Source organism: Chaetura pelagica, unplaced genomic scaffold (assembly GCF_000747805.2).
Source record: "Chaetura pelagica isolate M959 unplaced genomic scaffold, ChaPel_1.0 scaffold416, whole genome shotgun sequence".
NCBI classification, from domain to species: domain Eukaryota; kingdom Metazoa; phylum Chordata; class Aves; order Apodiformes; family Apodidae; genus Chaetura; species Chaetura pelagica.
The window spans coordinates 1,102,461-1,120,487 of NW_009953579.1; the positions used below are offsets into that span (position 1 = coordinate 1,102,461).

Consider the following 18,027-nt stretch of genomic DNA (forward strand, 5'->3'; position numbering starts at 1 on the left):
ATTCCTGCCCACTGCCTTACAGTGGGAGGCACTGACATGCATCTAACCTTTCTTGGGGCTCGTTCAGGCAGCTAGACTTGGCAAAATACTAGCACAGTAAAAAAGGAAGGTGCTTATGTCAGTTTAGCTCCCTGACCTGCCCACTGTGGTGTCAGACAAAAGGGAGGGACCATGATGGAGGCAACACTAGCTTGGTCTGTCTTAAATGCCAAGGAACTACACCTTCTCCTTCAGACTAACAGCAGCTGAGAAAACCAGAGGGCAGCCAGGTCAGACTGCTGGAAAACTGGACCCTGTGTGCTTAGAGAGGGGCACCTACTGATCTGAAGAGTTAGTCAGTGTACAAGGGCTGCCCTGGCCATTCAGTTCCTTTTCCTTAATCACTGCAACCTATGCCTGAGTCAAGGAAAAAAAAACCAACAAAAAACCAGTGGTAAATATTTAAGAGATGGCCTCTAATCCAGACATCTAGGGAGTCCAAAGCAACATCAGAGGAAGAGAAGTTTCAGAAAATAATGGACAACCTCCTTCCTTTCTGCTATTTCAATTTGCAGAAATGTAAGAAATATCTGTTATAGTTAGGCATGGCTACTATTCTTCCCTATCCTTCCAAGGCTCCTTTCTGTATAAAACTATAAAAAAAATAGTCAAAAGAAATTCCCAGAAGAAGGCAGTTTGTGAACCTTAATTTTTATAACTATGTACCTGTAAAATTCCAACCACAAATGTCAGACCCCCGTGTAAGAAGGAACCACCAACAAACACTCCAAAGGAAAAACAGGCCCCCACGTGGCCATCTATCAGTTCACCTATAAACCATGGTCCTGAAAGAGAGGAAACGAAACACACAGCACCATCAGAAAATACAGTATAGAGATGGCCCTTTTTCACATGGCCCTTTGTACTTCTGAGCACAAAGTCGTTAACTGGGGAAAATGACCTCTGTTTGTCTATAGTAATGAGCCTAATGTTTTCACCTTCAACAAACAGCAACCGGATGAACGCTGTTCATGGTACTCCAATGAGCTGTGGCATGCAATGAAAATACTTGTAAGTTGGTTTTATCTCCATGATAATTTCCAATGCCAAATATAACATTTTCCTTATTATAAAAGTGAAAAGATGGATCCTTTCAAATGCTGGCCTTTTCCCAGAATTACGTTAAGTCATATGAAAGATACAATCATAAACAATACATGCTACACTGACTGCCAAGAAAGTAGCTATTTTAGTAATGTATGATCAGAGGAGAAATAACCTAAAATTGTTGTCATCAGAGCCGAGACATCTTGGTGATGTCATGTGAAATGTACATTCCATATATTCATTTTACACCACGATACATTCAGATCTTACTCAAAGAATAAGTGAAAACAAAATTAAATTAAAAAATACTCACTTTGCTTTCCAAGCAATTAAAAAAATGTAAATGTTTAATTAGTTCTAGGGCTTCTAAGTTCAGCTGTTACAAACAAACCTTTAGTCTGTTTGGATATTAACTTTTCAAGTTCCACATAGATTTTCTAGCTTGAGTAGATTTTCCCTGTTCTCCAAGATGTTAGACATCTCATTTTTCATCAACATCTAATGTGTAATTTAAAAATACTAATTAATGTCCTCCCATACTCTAGGTTACTTACCCAAAATGGTGTATAAATTCAGAACCAGAATTGAGTAATAGAAGGTGTTTATTTTACTGAAGACATGAAGGGAATATGAGGTCAGAGTAAGTAATCCTGGCTTTTCTAAAAAGAGACAACATTTAAGAAAAATACACTTGATTTAGGTTGCACCACACACAAACACACATATACACACATATACACTGGTCTTTCGAAAACAAATCTGCACATTATTTACTCATTCTATTAAACACATATAAAAATAATTTGTTATGTCTACAGAACAAATGCAAGGGAATGCATTTCTACTATTACTGTGACAACTGAAAGTAAGGAACTGCAAAGAACAATCTATGTTAAAACAGCAGGAAAAGGCTGCCATTCTAAATGAATACACTTACTGTATGTAAATAAAACTGAATGACCATTCTATACCCAGAAAATGAAGTTAGCTAGAATGAAAAACATGGAAAAAGTTCACATTAATTGAAAAGTAAGAGATTCAAAAGAGTAACTGCAAACCTGAAAAGTCAGGGCAGCATGCACTAGATTAACTGGATTGTCTTGATTAAATCTGCTTGTTGAGATCTGATAGCAACTCAGGTAAAATGAAGGTTAGGTGTTAAAACGGCAGCCTTCTGACAAGTGTGTGATGGCATATATTTATATGTATATATATTTTTATATTTTTATATATATATATATAAAGCAATATTAATTTTCTAACTGAAGCAGATAATTCATAGATTGAGAGAACTTTAAGAGTCAGCTTTTAGAGTTTCACTTATTACGTGGCTGCCTTTCTCACAAAGCATTAGCTCCCAGAGGGAAAATCTGACCTTTGGAAATCGACAGCACTATCAAATTTGTTCACTGATTTGTAAAATATTTGTTGTGGTCTACAGAGACCAAGCTGATCACAGGGTACTACCAGCTCTTTTCATTTTCAGCTGTTCAGTTCCATAAAGACAACTGAAAAATCTATTATTTTTCTATGTAAGCACTTGCTGTAGTTACCTCAAGATGCTACGTGATTATGAGTATAAAGGAGGGGACATAAACAGACATGAATAGGAAGGGAGGTGGCGTCCAGGAAAATCTCCTTAGTAAGGTGTGGTTCAAACAATTGTTTAAAGGATAAACACTATGAGCTTAATAGTATTAATTTGCATTTAACAGATTTATCACAAACAAAATACCATGTTATGACAGAACTGGTATTAATATTATTTTGAGAAGAACCAAGCTTGTTAAGCTACTTGCAAAGATTAACAAAAATTCTTTTTTGTAGAAGGAAATCTGCTTCTCCACTCAGGTGACAGAGAATTCTGTGTGGGCCGTAGTGAAACAAGCACACACACAGAATTAAAACAAAACAAAACATTACTTTCCCCATGGATTGGATACTCCAGTGAGAAAATAAAAATGAAACTTTTAGACTTCAATTAACTGAATTTTTATTTAAACAAAGATACCAATTTTTTTTTGTTTGTTTTAATTCACTTTGTTTTGATATATTGGAGGTTTTCTGGGTCCCCTTAAAACCAAAACAGATGATTCTGAGAACCAAATGAAATCCTACAGTACTAGATGCAAAATGCATATGGTGATGAACAGTGCAATTATTTTTATATTGTTAGCATAAAAATAGTAAAAAAAAGCTTAGGGAAATTCGAATCCTCTAAAAACTACAGACAAACATTGGTTCATACCTTTGAGTGCTGGTTTTTGGAGGTATCTGAAAATAATGAGCAAGGCAATCTGAATCAGCACAATCAGTCCAAAGAGCACACGAGCCTGAAAAGACAGTTTTAACTCTGAGCCAGCCCTGGAGCAGTAACTGCCTTTGAGCCTCATGGACACTGATAAAATTACAGAGATTTCTATCTGAATCGTACTCAGAGCTTGATGTCATCATTGAACTGAAGAGTAAAACAGAAACTCAAAGAGTTTCTGAGTTATCTGACTTGAATCTTACTGACTTTAATTCAGTTGTATGGCTGAAAGTGATAGATCTCCATCTTCCAAGATTGGGGTTTGTAAGACACATCCACTGAAAAAGTGTAAACACAATTCCTTTGTAAAACATTATCTGAGTGCTGTACTGAATAGTCCTGAGTTCAAGACACTGTGGAGAATATCAGTTACTGATTAACAAAACTTTGAGCCAGTTATGATACACCCATGTGGACTTTCCTCCATTGTTCTATAAGTGCACCTAAACAAATATGACATGCCTTCTTTGCTTGCACTGAGCTGTAACACTTCTGGATAGGACCCGGAACTTACTGAAGTCAATGGGAATTTTGCCTCCCTCTTTGCTAGAGCTAGTTGTAATGTCAGTAGCTGATTTGAGACTTCTTCCAGCATTCTTGCCAGTACACATATTGCAGCAGATCAGAAGGAAGTTTTCTTTGAGTTAATGTTTGCTTTTTTTACTATCTCCTGTAGCTTCTTTTCCATTTCTTGCTTGCACAAAATATGTGTATAGCTATGCTGAAAAATGGACAATTGTGACTAAATCCAAGAAGTCAATTGTTTTCATTAACCCTTGCTGCACTCACATTTGAAGCATGCAACTTCAGAAAGGAAACATGAAATATCTGCGAAATTCCAATAGAGTCATATCTGGAAAAAGCACATTCAGTTCCACTGGGAATTGTGAAAATGTCTCCTGCAGTCTCTGGGGAAACCAAGAGAGAATGACAGCTGTTTTGCTGAAAGTACTTACTAGAACATAGTGGTCAGTAAGAAGAATAACAGATGGCCAAAAGCTAAATCTAAGAGACAAGTTTTCATCCAAAGCAAATACGTGACTTTGCGTACTGGTTCTTCCTGAAGTATCCTAGATTGATATGAAGTAAGAGAGCAGTTAGGTATCAGTAGTGCACAAAATATCTAGTTAAAGTTTCTAATTACCATTGCAGCTTTTCTGGAAAGATTTAGTTGATGCACACATGTCTGGCATACTCCTATATCAAATACTTCCACCTACAAATAATTATTTATTGTCAACTTTTAGTTTCAAGCAAATTGTCGATCGTGAGATCGTAATCTGGAAGGGCTACATTTGAAGCAGATCCTTTCAGAGATTCAGCAAGTTGTGGAAAACAATGAGTATTTACTGGCCACCACCACAACTTGTTTTCTGAAAGCTCACTTTTAGATAGTAGCCCATCTTAAGATATTCTGAGGCTTTGTTGTGCAGACTCTTTTCTGGTGTATTTGCTAGAAACTGATACTGATAATAACAGTCTTACATTTATTCAACAGTTCAATATTTCTGCATGTCTAACACTCTCAGTACATAATAAATGGTTTATTTATAGTAAAGGATGCAGTATGTTTAGTGTGATTACAGCTGAGACAGTATTTGAACAATCCCAGAAAGAATGTACAGCAATTGAGTATTCACATTTTCTCCAGGTACCTAAATCAAGCTAATGCTTCTTCCTCCTCCATTTTCCCAAACAATTCAGTTACTAGACGTAATAGTGATTTATGACTGAAGGGAAAAGAAATTAATTTTTTAAAACTCCCATTGAGTTATCTGATAACAAGCATGTATTTGCAAACAAACTATTGCTATGCAAGCCTGTATAACCCTCTTCAAATGTTACTCAGTTTTGTGCACAGGCTTTCAACATCATTGAAAAAAAAAAAAAAGTCAAAAACTTATAAAATGCAGCTTTCTCAAGTAAAGCATCACGGAAACGTGTAATGAGTGAGGAGGTAGAACACTGGTACTATAGAAAGGCCATTAGAAAAAATGCACTATTGCTCTTGTCCTGTGAGAAATAATGCCTAGCTGGGTTCCACCAAGCAGGACAAAGCTGAATTTCCCATTCCTATTGTGCAAATGAGCATAACGCTAGAACAATCTGATCAAGTTCTTTGAAGGCCACTTGAAGGTACAAAGATAAAAGACAGTACCGAGAACAGAAGCAGTCACTGAAAAATATTTTTTCACCCACTAATCTAATATCAGTTAGTTCTGATGTTCTAGCAAACAGAAACTGTATTCACTGTCAGTCTAAAAGAGATCATGAAAAGAGCTTCAAATAGATAATCAAAGATAGCATTACTTTCCAGATCCAGTTCTTTTGCCTTTTTAACTAACATGATGCTATTTCCTATTTTCCTTTATCAAGCCCAATTATTTTTTCCAAGACAATTTTAAAAGATAATTGTTGTGTGTTAGACAGAATTATTGATTTTGACCAACTGCTTGCTCTTCTGCCATGTCTTACTGTATTTCTCATGAATACCAAGAACCTTTTCTTTTTTCCAGATGCTTTATGAATGTTTTAGTGCTTAGCAGTCAGTGGTCTTTTCATTTAATAAATCCTTTGTTTTTTGTAATCAGATAAATATGAAAGGAAATCTGTATCATGCAGAAGGGTGATGAAGCAGACATGAAACAATAAAAATTCAATACAAAGAATGCCAAGAGGTACCTTACCTGGACAGTCACATCTATGTGATGGAACCCTTGACTGTAGTTTTGCGGGCTCCACCTCAGTACATAGAGCGGGCCAGACACCTGATGTGCATTCCCCAAGTGAACTGTGTCTATATAGACTTTGACAGAGGTAATGACAGAAGGAGAGAAGGCCAGAATTCTAAGGAGTGAATAAACAACAAAATAAGCAGCTTTGTTACAGGACTTGCAGATTTCTTATTACTTCCTGAAGAGAAGTCCCTAAAGACTATGCACCCTCGTAGTTGGGAGTTCAGAAATTAAAACAGTGAAATATCTGTAGGCCAATGATAACAGGGTAGCTCTTTCCTACAGTTAAAAAGAGAAGTTCTGTATGATATATGCAGAATAGGATAGAAAAACAGGCTGTTCAACTCTTCCTGTCAAAACATTTCCTAACACAAGTGTGATCATTACATACACATGCATAATCAAATGCTTGTTAATGTCTTAATTAAAAATTGCCACCAGAGTCTCTGAAGTCCTTTGTTGTTGGATGCAACATTTTATTTTTCTTCTGTTGTTACTTGGTTTGATATTTTTTGTTTGTTATTTGGGTTTTTGGGTTTTTTTGTTGTTGTTCTTCTTTATCTTTTTGCTAGTCAGAATATAAAAGATCTGTTGCAAAGTCTGAGAGGTTATGAGAAATGGAGTGGACTGCAAGACTGGTTTTACAGATCTAAGATACCAACAAATCTAGTATCACTTGGCAGTGAAAACGAGATACTCAATATATTGCACATACAATGTCTTTCTTTTCTGGTAATACAAAGCACATTCCAGACCGTGTTTCAGTCAAATAAAGGAGTCTCATATAGTTACAGTGAATGATTCTAGCAGTTCATATATTTAATATAATAATAAGCATGTTCAGATAAGGTTCCAAATAGGAAATGGAAAAGCAGGTGGACTTAGTTGGACACTGCTTATGAACTGAAAAGTGTGACAAACTTCGTTTCATTGCAATTGCATGTATGCAATATACTCATATATTTAAGGCATATTGGTCTAACAGCAAATCTAAGATACTGGAAAGGACACAGAAATTTGAAATACAAATGAGAAGAAAAAATTAGAAAAAGCAGAAATGGAAACATGGAGAGATTTAAAATACATGTGAAAATTAGCAGAAGCTTAAGATGTTTTAACACAAGGGATGTAAAACTGAAAACACAAGAGACTAAGGAGTCCAAAGAATATAGAGAAAACACTTAGAAAATACATAGACAAAATCCTGCAATCAGCAGAAGCAACATGAACGTGTGTGATCAATAACACAGATTACATGTTAATCTAACTCTGCCAGCTTTGGTTATATAAAATATTAAATTGACTTTAGGTAAAATGACTGCATAAATAAAACAAACATGAATTACTACTATATAATCTCCTTTTATCACAGATACGATATAAAGTGATCTCTCAGGAACAATCTTCCAGATAAAAGTGAATTCTGAGAACAGTGGACAAACACATTTAAAAATAAGTCTTTGTGTATGTCCATATAAAATACAGATGTACATTATAACCAAGGAAGGCCCCAACTATTAAAATATAGTTAAATATTGTGAAATTAAGAGATTACAGGGTACCTGATATGAGTGGAATAAAGAATTTTCACTAGTGGCTCATGAGCAGAACTGCTGTAAAGGAAGGATTTGGGATTGGTAATGAGAACTACAGGCCATTCTTCAAAGTTAAGGTCTGCAAAGCTCAGGAGGTCATGATCAAATGCAAGGATCCGGTACCTGCAGTGACAGGAAAAAAATGTTGCTGGTATCAACTACTGCATGACAGCTGGTTCCCATGCTTCTCAAGTTCCTAAACAGAACCTGATTGATTTATTTTCCATTTATTCTCTCCGTAGTTGATCCTGTATCAGCCAACTCTACTGTATTAACTGTAGAGCTGGTAACCTCTGATCAGGTTCATTTGGTTCAATAAAAATCACCAAAACACCACTCAAAATTCCAAAAATCAAGATCTACTGAATTCTACACATGAATCAGATAGATGAACATTATGCTAAAACAAATCAAATACAATGTACATTACTGCAGTGTCTGGGTAGGTACTCTAGTTAGGGACAAAGACCCCAGAGTGCTCTCTTCCTGTATGGAAACAAGTATCTTTCTTAGGAATACTGAAGAATAAAAGCTAATATAGTAGTAAACAATCCATGTAGCATCGGACTCTCTTTCCTATGCTGCTTAGGTAACATTTCTCAGGTAGATTATTTTTGTCTCTAAAACTCTAACAGCTGGTGCAGAGCATGGGCAGTGATGCTGTGAAGCAGTGAAGTAGTGATGTTGAATTTAGCGTATGTTGAAACATATACTAAATAGACGTTTAGGAGTCTTCTTTAATTTCTGAATATCAAGAATGAATAAAAAAAAACTTTCTTTATTAGCACACTGTTGGTATAGGGAAAAAAATCCCAAACTTACACACAGAGACATTTTTCAAAAGCATTAATAGTAATAAGCAGTCAGGAAGATCTAATACTTCTTTCAAATTATCCAAAAAGCATTAAAAGGTAGGCTCCATATAATAATTTGTTCACATAGAGCTTACTTACTTCCTATTATCCTTCCAGTCTCCCAGTTCAAGTTCCAGAGTGCCACCACGGTGTTGACTGTGCAAGGCTGGCATCAGCCCACCCAATGTATGGAGATGGCCACATAAATAGGCTGTGGCAGAACTAATAAAAGAGCGTAAGAATTGTAATTATTTGGGGTTGGAAGGAAATACCACTGCAGAAACCCTAAGAAGTGGCAGACAAGCATGAAAAGAGGCAAGAAAAGTACTTCAGATTCAAAAAACAGAGGAAAAAAAACAGAGAAAGATCTTACCTCATTAATGTTCGTATTCCTGGGGCTGGGGAGATGATTGTTGAGGTGGGAAAATGGCCAAACCAGATAGTATGATTGCTGTGCAGACTTTCTGTTGCCATCAAAGACAGCTCTTCCATATGATTCTGAAATGGACAGGTGTTTGAAAGACAAAGAAACAAATCTGTTAAATGTTGAAGCTATTTCAAAAGAACAGCAAAAGGAAAGCAGAAAGAAACTAACAAAGAATGTAATTCATCCTTTTTAACAGAGAATACTCTCAGTTGCTTCAGAGACCTGTGCATGAACAAACTGTACCACTAGGCATCTCCCTAAAATCCAGTGTTAGAAAAAGGAAGTGAAAACAAGGCACTAAACACCTTCCTTGTGACTGAACACAGGAAAAGTGCAATATAAAGATAAATGTTGCTAAATTATATTGCAATCCTTTCTATTGCTCATTTATATTGTCAAAGATGACAGGCTTGAGTTGCTTTTAAGACATCCTTTACCTTACAATTATTCTCCCTACTATCTCTTGAGTTGCTAGGTGGCCTTTTATGGGCATAACAGACCACAGGAACTGCGTACTGTATGTATCAGTCATTTCACTGGATGAACTATGATGCTGAGTCTTGAAAATACTACTCTTTACACAGCAGGTAACATTTCTCTCCTTTACTTGTTTGACTTCCAATATTAAATCAACCAACATATGCTTTTCCCTCCAACTTCTAAAGAAACACTGAAGGGCATGAATAAAGGAAACAGAAATAAAGGTAATTAACAGAAAAATGGATTCAGTATCAGGTAATATGTTTATTAAGTGAAATTATATTTCCTTTGCCTTTATGTATTTGGGCTTTAAGTATATTTTTACCTAAGATACACAAATCAAATTATGGATACAAATTAATTTATTTTTCAAACTCCTGGCAGAAGTTTAGTTCTTAACAAAGTTACAGGTATCTACTTCTACCATCACTTTTGTACAAAAATCTACAGATGATGCTCTCTGGACTCCTGCTGCTGGGTAATTTGCAAGCAAATGCTTGACTTACTGAAGCCAAGGACAAGAGCTCTAGACTCAACTGCACTTCTTAGCTCCTTGAGAGTTTGTCTGCAGATCTGCTGCTCCCACTATAGATTACAATGAACAAGGAGGACAGTACTTGTCACGCCTACATTACTCTTCATCTAAGTATCACCAAGCACTTTACAAACACTTAATTAATGTTGAGCCTCCTTTAGACAAGATTAGAGGGAGAACATTGTACTTTTCATTGAGGCCATTATCACAGCCCTCTGTTTACAACACAGTAACTCTCTGCCAACACTTCAGAAGAGTATCTCAAGAGTAGTATCATACCAACAAACTACAAAGAAAAAAAAATAATCAAAGGGAAGCAAGATGTTATATAAGCTGGTATTTGACTTAAACATTGGGATTAATGTTATTCTTTCAAAACAATACCACATAATTTTTATGGTCTCATAAGATCAGATCTCACTTTGATAAATTACACATTTCTCTGTAACATTATCATTCACATTACTCCATTGACAAGTGCAACTCTCTCATCTGTAATTTTAATGAAATAAAGCATCTAACAAAGCAAAAATGAGTGAAATTAGAAAGACTGTTATTTTTGTTTAAGCTTTACAGCGTATAAGGAAATGATCTTTCAGGTCTAGCTAAATGCTTAGAAACTATTGACAGTGTTCTTAAAATGTCTTAAGATACTCTACATTAAGCAACATTCATTTTTCTCAATGTCCCATATGCATAAAATTGTAAAGACGCTTAGATGAACAGTCTTTCAGACAATTCTTTGAAAAAACCCAACCAAACAAGCCCCCCCCCCCCCACCCCCAAAAAAAAAACCCACATGGAATGCCAAGACTTATAAAATACCGTGTTTAAAATCCCAAAGAAATTGAAGGGTCTCTTAGGGCCTGGGTTGAGTGTGGCATCCACACAGATGAATGAATAGTTCCCAAAAGAGGTGGTGTGAATGTAATGGAAAGAGCCATCTTTATGCCAAGAAGAGTATTTCCTGCCCAAATAAAATGGAAATATTGCTGTTAGGAAAGTTTGCAACAAAGACAAAAATTACCTGCATGGTACAAGTGCAAAATTTCTTGCATTAGCTCTAGCTCCATCTTGTCACTGCAATAAAGTCTCTTCTTAAAAATCAATGGCATTGATAAGTCTGTACTTTAAAGAAGATGCATTACATGGGTTGTGTGTTAAGGCAAGCAGCAGGCTAGTGCTCAAACATTTAAAAAAAATGTTAGCATAAATATGCTTTCCATGAGCAACATGGTAGTTTTTTATGGATAAAGAATAGGCCAGCAGCATAAAATACAAAACAGATAGGCAAGATGACAGGACAGTAGGATCTTATATCACTCTTAATTAAAGGAGATCTGCAAAGGAAAAACAAACTATTGTCTTGTGTTTATTGTGGTACCTTAAAGAATTTTTCAAAAACATTTTTCCTTGCTTCTCTAGAAATATCAGGGACATCAAGTCTTGTCTCCACTACTTTGCATAGACTTATGATCTCTCATCCCTTAAGATATCGCTAACAAAGAATTATCTATTTTCTCAATCTATTCTGCACTACTAACTGGCAACAGAAAAGACAAAGGGAATAGTAAATATAATCCCAGACTATAGAAAAGTCAGTGAAAAAGCATATATGTGATAACTGAAAACAAAATATTGTTTAAAAAGTTTGACCTTGAATATAATGACATCTGTATAGTAAATAAAAGTACCTGTAATAATTCTGAACACTATCCAGGTGTGGAATGTTGAATGAATCTGTATGGGAGAGAAAAAGGAAGAAACTTTTGGATTATATTGATCATTGATTTGTACATTGATCTGTATTTATTTCCAAATTTTTAGATAAAGCAGTCTCAGCTGGCACTGAAGAGCTTTTTTTTAAATGCATAGTTGACAAGTAGACTGCCCAACTGCCCACAGAAGACTATATACTTGATGCAGTTGACCTAATATGGAATAGCTTTCTCATTTAAGTTTAAATTCAAAGATAAAGTTATGGTGGGAATGTAAGTTGCCATTTAGTGGCTGAAAGCTAACCATGTGTCTCCACTTTGGCCATAAAGATTTACAGAAGCTTTTTGGATTTGGTGCATTCTCTGTAAGTAACACCTAATTTATTCAAGGAACATAAAGCAGCAATAGCAGCAAAGAATAGCCTGGGTAAAACAGAGAGCAACTTAGGGAGCTCTGTACTGCAACTGGGGTCCACCTCTCCATTAAGGTTGGTAACAGAAGCCTGGTAAGGAAATGGGAGTAAAATGTCATATATGGGCTGTATATGACAAAGCATGCTCTTCTTTTTTCCCAGTGTTAGGCTTTCTAGTTTTATCCTTCCTGAAACAGCTGGCTGATAAAGCCTGCAAGGTTCTTAGCTTGTGTTTTATTGCTTGAATATAGGGACAACTATGATGTGTACAAACTTCAGGAGTTCCTTCTATTCAAAAGAAACCAAAATTTCCTTTAATTACTGAACATGTGATACTTTTTCACTTAAAGCTGTGGGGAGAGGTCTCTGAAAAGTAAGTTGAAACAATTTCTTCAGTAGGGCAAGGTTACAGTCTGCCCATTAAAAGATGGGGTATATAAACTAATGATCTGGAAACTAACATCTGAAGCTACGTTCTACCACTTTCCAGCGGTAGAATGAACCAATAAATGAAGACTCTTACTTCTCTGGCACTAAAACTCCAGTAATTGCCTGTAAACAAAGTGTGCCCTCGAAAGAGCAGACACATGGATGGCAAGCCCTTCTACTGGCTTATAACCACCACTAACATGATAGTAACCCTTCAGCTCTAAAGTCTAACTTGCCTAAATCAGCTCTGTAATCACAAGAAAGAAAGAGATGTTTAATTTCCTTCTTACCATGATTTCCTTTGATGTCTATCCACTTGGTTTTTTCCATGACCCTTGATCTCTTCAGGATTGACTGGTAAGTTTTCCATTCCACTTCTATCTGTCCAGATCCCAGTATATCTCTTGTCTTAGCATCTGTCAGGTCACCTGGAAGGGTACAAAGGTGTGATTTAGCTAGGAGCCTACACAGCTCACACAAATACTGTAACTAGGCAAACATGCAATCCAAGCCTCTTTGTGCAAGTGGCTGCAGGCCTCCTGTGTGCAATCTGGACATTCCTGCCATCTGCTCCAAGAGGTTACTAGAAGGGTAAATGCCTTCTAATGCAGATGTGGCATCTTGTTCAAACATCTATCAACCACATCACTGCAGCACGTTTACTAATGCCACACCAAATTTAAGAAAATTGTTAGGCATTCATTATACCTGAAGATTCTAGTCACAGAAGCTTTGTATCTCCTCAAGCTCCAATTAAAAGTTCAAACCATTCCCATTTCTGTTCATACAGTAATGCCTCCCTGCACTGCTAGTTAAAAGATTAATGCTAACTATGTCTGAATTTTTAACCTAAAAAGCAAGCAGCAGATAAGCAAATGTAGGAAAAAAACTCCAGGTCTAGCATTAACATTCTAAAGCCTTGCATATAGTAGTGGCCCAAAGTCTTCTTTGATTTGCTGTCCAAAACTTAATCCATTTCAATAGCACCAGCAAGTCATCAGTTGAAATGGCAGGCCTTATCTCACCTGTCTTGATATGATGTGTTCAAAAGGAAACCAACAATGACATCTGACATTAATTCATAAATTAATTTCATACAAATGAGCAAGGATTGTTCTGAAAGAGGAACTGGCTCTTAATGACTAATCAGAGACATTGTTCACCTCTGTCATTTCAAATACAAAGAATTATGTAGAATGACTATCAGAAAGACAAGAGGGAAGGTAGCTGAGAGCAAGGACCAAGATGTAGTGTATTGGGAAAAAAATAGCTATATTGCATTATTATATCTTTGTCATGTATAATACACACTAAACTCACTGTAAGACTCAAGACATTGAACAAAAATCAATTCTCTCGAGTTGAGACATTCTTATCTTCTGCTTCTAGCAGTCAATCTTCAGCTGCAATTCCGTTTTTATCTCTTAAGTTACCTTAAGTTTTTCCAATTCTCTCTTGAGATCCTACTTTTGCTTATTTGCTCTTCCTTTGAGAGCACAATGAACAGAAAATTCACACTTCTGAACTGCTTACCTGTTGCTAGAACAAGTACTGGCTGAATTATATCAATTGTTTCAGAACAGAATTTTTCAAAGTCAGAAGTTCGTTTGGGATCCTGAAATCTACTGATATGAATATCTGACACCTGCAAAAAATAAAAATTAAACACTGTCCCAAGCAGAGGGTTATTGCTGCCCAGCTTGTTCTGCAAAGTCAAGTACATAAGAATGCAAGATAAGAGCAGTCATAGTGATTCATAGCAGAATAAGTGATATCAGGCAGAAACAAGTGGATGACATGGGGGGAAACAACAGCAGAGCAAGCATATGATATTGCATATTGCTAACCCCTAAAACCACATTTACATCAATGAAATGTCTTTAACTCTAGAGGCATAAAATGAGGAAATATTTAGCTATCTACAGCAAGCTTTAATGGCTCTAAGTGGCCTGTTGACTCTGGTGCAACCCAGTGATCTTGCTGCAAGAGAGAATACTAACTACCTCTGCAAATCAAAAATAGGTTTAAGTTACCTAGGACTTAAAGCATACTGATAACTAACTTCATACCTGATTTGACATTTCCAGTAGCTGGTGAAAGGTTTTCTAATCTTATACCCATGCATTTTAATGGAGCAGAGTGTGTTTAGATCCCATTCCATGTGCCTTCATGGAGGCAAAGATTGCCTTGTAAAAGATGCTGTTAATTTCTGAACCAAACAGTCAAAGCCCTCTCATCAGAAAAGCCATATGTGGTGGAATGGGGAGAATAAGAAAATTTACTTATTTATTTATAAATACTGTGGGTTTTCAGGTCTGTCCAAAAAAACATCTTGGGCATATGCTTTCAATTCTAGCTTCCATTCCACTTCAGTCAGCTAATACATTATCCTTCTCAGTTATTTAAAAAGGTATTTGATACTCATGACCATCTGACAGTACCACCGATTGAGAAAGAAAAGCCATTAACTTTCACATTAAATTTCATAAACCTGGCTCTTCTGATGCTTTTTCCTTTATGAAAAATCCAGATAAAATACCTTAAGGACAAAATGCCTTGGCTCCTACTTAATTCAGTCATTTGATTATGTAGACAACATTGCCTGAATACAGTTTTTTAAATTCTGCTTAGGAAAATTCCTCATATGCTTATATGGAGCTATTGCCTAGAGATGGATGCTAAAATTCCTAGAATTGAATCCAAAAAAAAGGTAAACACTTTCAGAAATAACCTTAACTTCATTTTTTTATATACATTTGAACTAGTGTGAATCAAAGTAAAACTACTTCAATACATCAAACCTAATTTAATCATTGACAAGTACACAACATCTTACTTTGCTTCTCCTCCGCCTGAGGATTTGCAATTCATCTATCTCATCAATCAGAGAAAACAAAAACTTCTATTGGTGTGATCTCGATTCTTGAGCAAATAAGTCTTACATGAAACCTTACTCTTGTTATACCAATAATCATGGGGAATGTAAATTCCCAACCTTCTAGTAGACAGTGGTTGGGAAGCCTGATTTTCTACAACGATCTTCCTATTTTTTCCTCTACTTTGGTAAGAGTTCAAGATTCACAAAAGGCTTTTCTGGTAATTTTTAAAAGTTACAGTGTCCTGGTACTAAGTTTCTGTCACCACTAAAAGCCATGAAATAATAAAATCTTGGGAGTGGAGCTTTGCCTATTTTTTTTGTTGTTGTTTTTAGTTAACTTCAAAGGACATCTCAATAAAAGGAAAGTCAATGAAAAAGAGGAAAAGCTTGCAATTTTTTAAAATTATTTTTAATTTCTAAAAATGTAGAAAAAAAGACCTCTTGCTGCATTTCTTCTCTCTTTCCCCTCCCCCTGACTGATGTGGATACTTGGCCACTCTCATTGCATCACAGCAGTATGGGTAAGAAAGTCCTACTTTAAGAAAGGTGAAAAAAATCATAAATACAAGATTCTAGCAGAAAGATTGTGATTTAGTTTGGTTTAAGAAGAGACAGTCCTGTGAATGGGAGCAAAAACTAGGCAGGAACTGCAAGGGGTAGAATTGATCACGTTCAGCTCTATCCAGTGACCCAGGCTAGACCTATGGAGTCACCAGGGAGCCTGAAGCCTGTTTCCCACAACCATCAAGCACAACACTGGATTTAGTGCTTGATTAACTTCCAAGTTAGGTCAATGATAAAGCAGCTGTTAAAGGCCACGTCTGAACGAGAATATAACCACTTGCAAATAAAGCCAAGTCTCAAATTAGCTGTGCTGTGACCTATCCTTGGGAGAACTCCATTTGAAGTAAAAATAAGTCTTACATGAAACCTTACTCTTGTTATACCAATAATCATGGGGAATGTAAATTCCCAACCTTCTAGTAGACAGTGGTTGGGAAGCCTGATTTTCTGCAACGATCTTCCTATTTTTTCCTCTACTTTGGTAAGAGTTCAAGATTCACAAAAGGCTTTTCTGGTAATTTTTAAAAGTTACAGTGTCCTGGTACTAAGTTTCTGTCACCACTAAAAGCCATGAAATAATAAAATCTTGGGAGTGGAGCTTTGCCTATTTTTTTTGTTGTTGTTTTTAGTTAACTTCAAAGGACATCTCAATAAAAGGAAAGTCAATGAAAAAGAGGAAAAGCTTGCAATTTTTTAAAATTATTTTTAATTTCTAAAAATGTAGAAAAAAAGACCTCTTGCTGCATTTCTTCTCTCTTTCCCCTCCCCCTGACTGATGTGGATACTTGGCCACTCTCATTGCATCACAGCAGTATGGGTAAGAAAGTCCTACTTTAAGAAAGGTGAAAAAAATCATAAATACAAGATTCTAGCAGAAAGATTGCGATTTAGTTTGGTTTAAGAAGAGACAGTCCTGTGAATGGGAGCAAAAACTAGGCAGGAACTGCAAGGGGTAGAATTGATCACGTTCAGCTCTATCCAGTGACCCAGGCTAGACCTATGGAGTCACCAGGGAGCCTGAAGCCTGTTTCCCACAACCATCAAGCACAACACTGGATTTAGTGCTTGATTAACTTCCAAGTTAGGTCAATGATAAAGCAGCTGTTAAAGGCCACGTCTGAACGAGAATATAACCACTTGCAAATAAAGCCAAGTCTCAAATTAGCTGTGCTGTGACCTATCCTTGGGAGAACTCCATTTGAAGTAACACAGCCAGAGAAAATGGCAAGAGAAGTCTGGAGCTGTACATGCTGCTTGGTCAGCATTGCTCCACAGCTGTTACCTGCTGCTGTAGCTGACTCTCCTGGACACAGCAGCTCAGGACAGGAGCTTTACCTACAGTAATTCAGACCTATCTCTTAGCTTGAAACCTGTTCTGCCGTAAAGACAGGCCTTAAGTCACTTCATGAAAAATTACCGGGAACACGGACTTTCAAAATGCGTAACACTTGGAGAGAGCAACAGAACTAATAATAGTGTATCTTATGCACTGAGAGCACAGCCTGCAGGTAATACATATAGGCAAAGTATCCTTGAGTTTGACAAGAAAAGTGTAATGGTAAAAGCAGCCTATTTGCTGTAAGGAACTGCACAGCAACCCCCCTGACACCTCAGCTGTTGATTACCTGTAAGTACATAAACAGCCTGCCCTTACTTATGTACTAAGTGCTCCAGGAATGCTCTGGGGGGAAGAGTCAGCAAAAGGGCCAGAGAAACACCCAGACAGCAGAGTTTCCTTCCAAGGCTACACCAGGATAACGTGGATCTTACGTTCAACTTGCAAACAAAGCCATGGACCTTTAGCCCAACCTACACGTTCTGCATTGGCCTGGTACTTTCTATCGCTCATCATCCGTGCAACTACCTCCCCAGCCACACACTTTTGGGAGGGGAAAGGGGCAGGCACAGTCTGCATTTCTCACCGGGACGCTAAGCTCACACCGTGCCGGGTACTGATGCAACACACGGGATAGCGCAACAGTAACGTGGGTTTTAATTACCC

General features: G+C 36.8%; 1 protein-coding gene across 1 annotated transcript in view; it reads right to left on the minus strand.

Moving 5' to 3' along the window:
* TMEM62 (transmembrane protein 62) overlaps positions 1 to 17,874 on the minus strand; it is an 18,663-nt gene extending 789 nt beyond the window's left edge. Inside the window, exons 1-13 of the mRNA XM_009999755.1 lie at positions 17,839 to 17,874; positions 14,117 to 14,288; positions 12,874 to 13,011; positions 11,718 to 11,763; positions 10,849 to 10,990; positions 8,955 to 9,079; positions 8,681 to 8,803; positions 7,695 to 7,850; positions 6,085 to 6,244; positions 4,354 to 4,467; positions 3,335 to 3,419; positions 1,641 to 1,745; positions 706 to 824 (exon numbers count right to left, since the gene is read on the minus strand). Of these exons, the coding sequence (XP_009998057.1) occupies positions 706 to 824; positions 1,641 to 1,745; positions 3,335 to 3,419; positions 4,354 to 4,467; positions 6,085 to 6,244; positions 7,695 to 7,850; positions 8,681 to 8,803; positions 8,955 to 9,079; positions 10,849 to 10,990; positions 11,718 to 11,763; positions 12,874 to 13,011; positions 14,117 to 14,288; positions 17,839 to 17,874 (1,521 nt within the window). The remainder of the gene's footprint in view (positions 1 to 705; positions 825 to 1,640; positions 1,746 to 3,334; positions 3,420 to 4,353; positions 4,468 to 6,084; positions 6,245 to 7,694; positions 7,851 to 8,680; positions 8,804 to 8,954; positions 9,080 to 10,848; positions 10,991 to 11,717; positions 11,764 to 12,873; positions 13,012 to 14,116; positions 14,289 to 17,838) is intronic.
* Between the last annotated feature and the right edge of the window lie 153 nt (positions 17,875 to 18,027).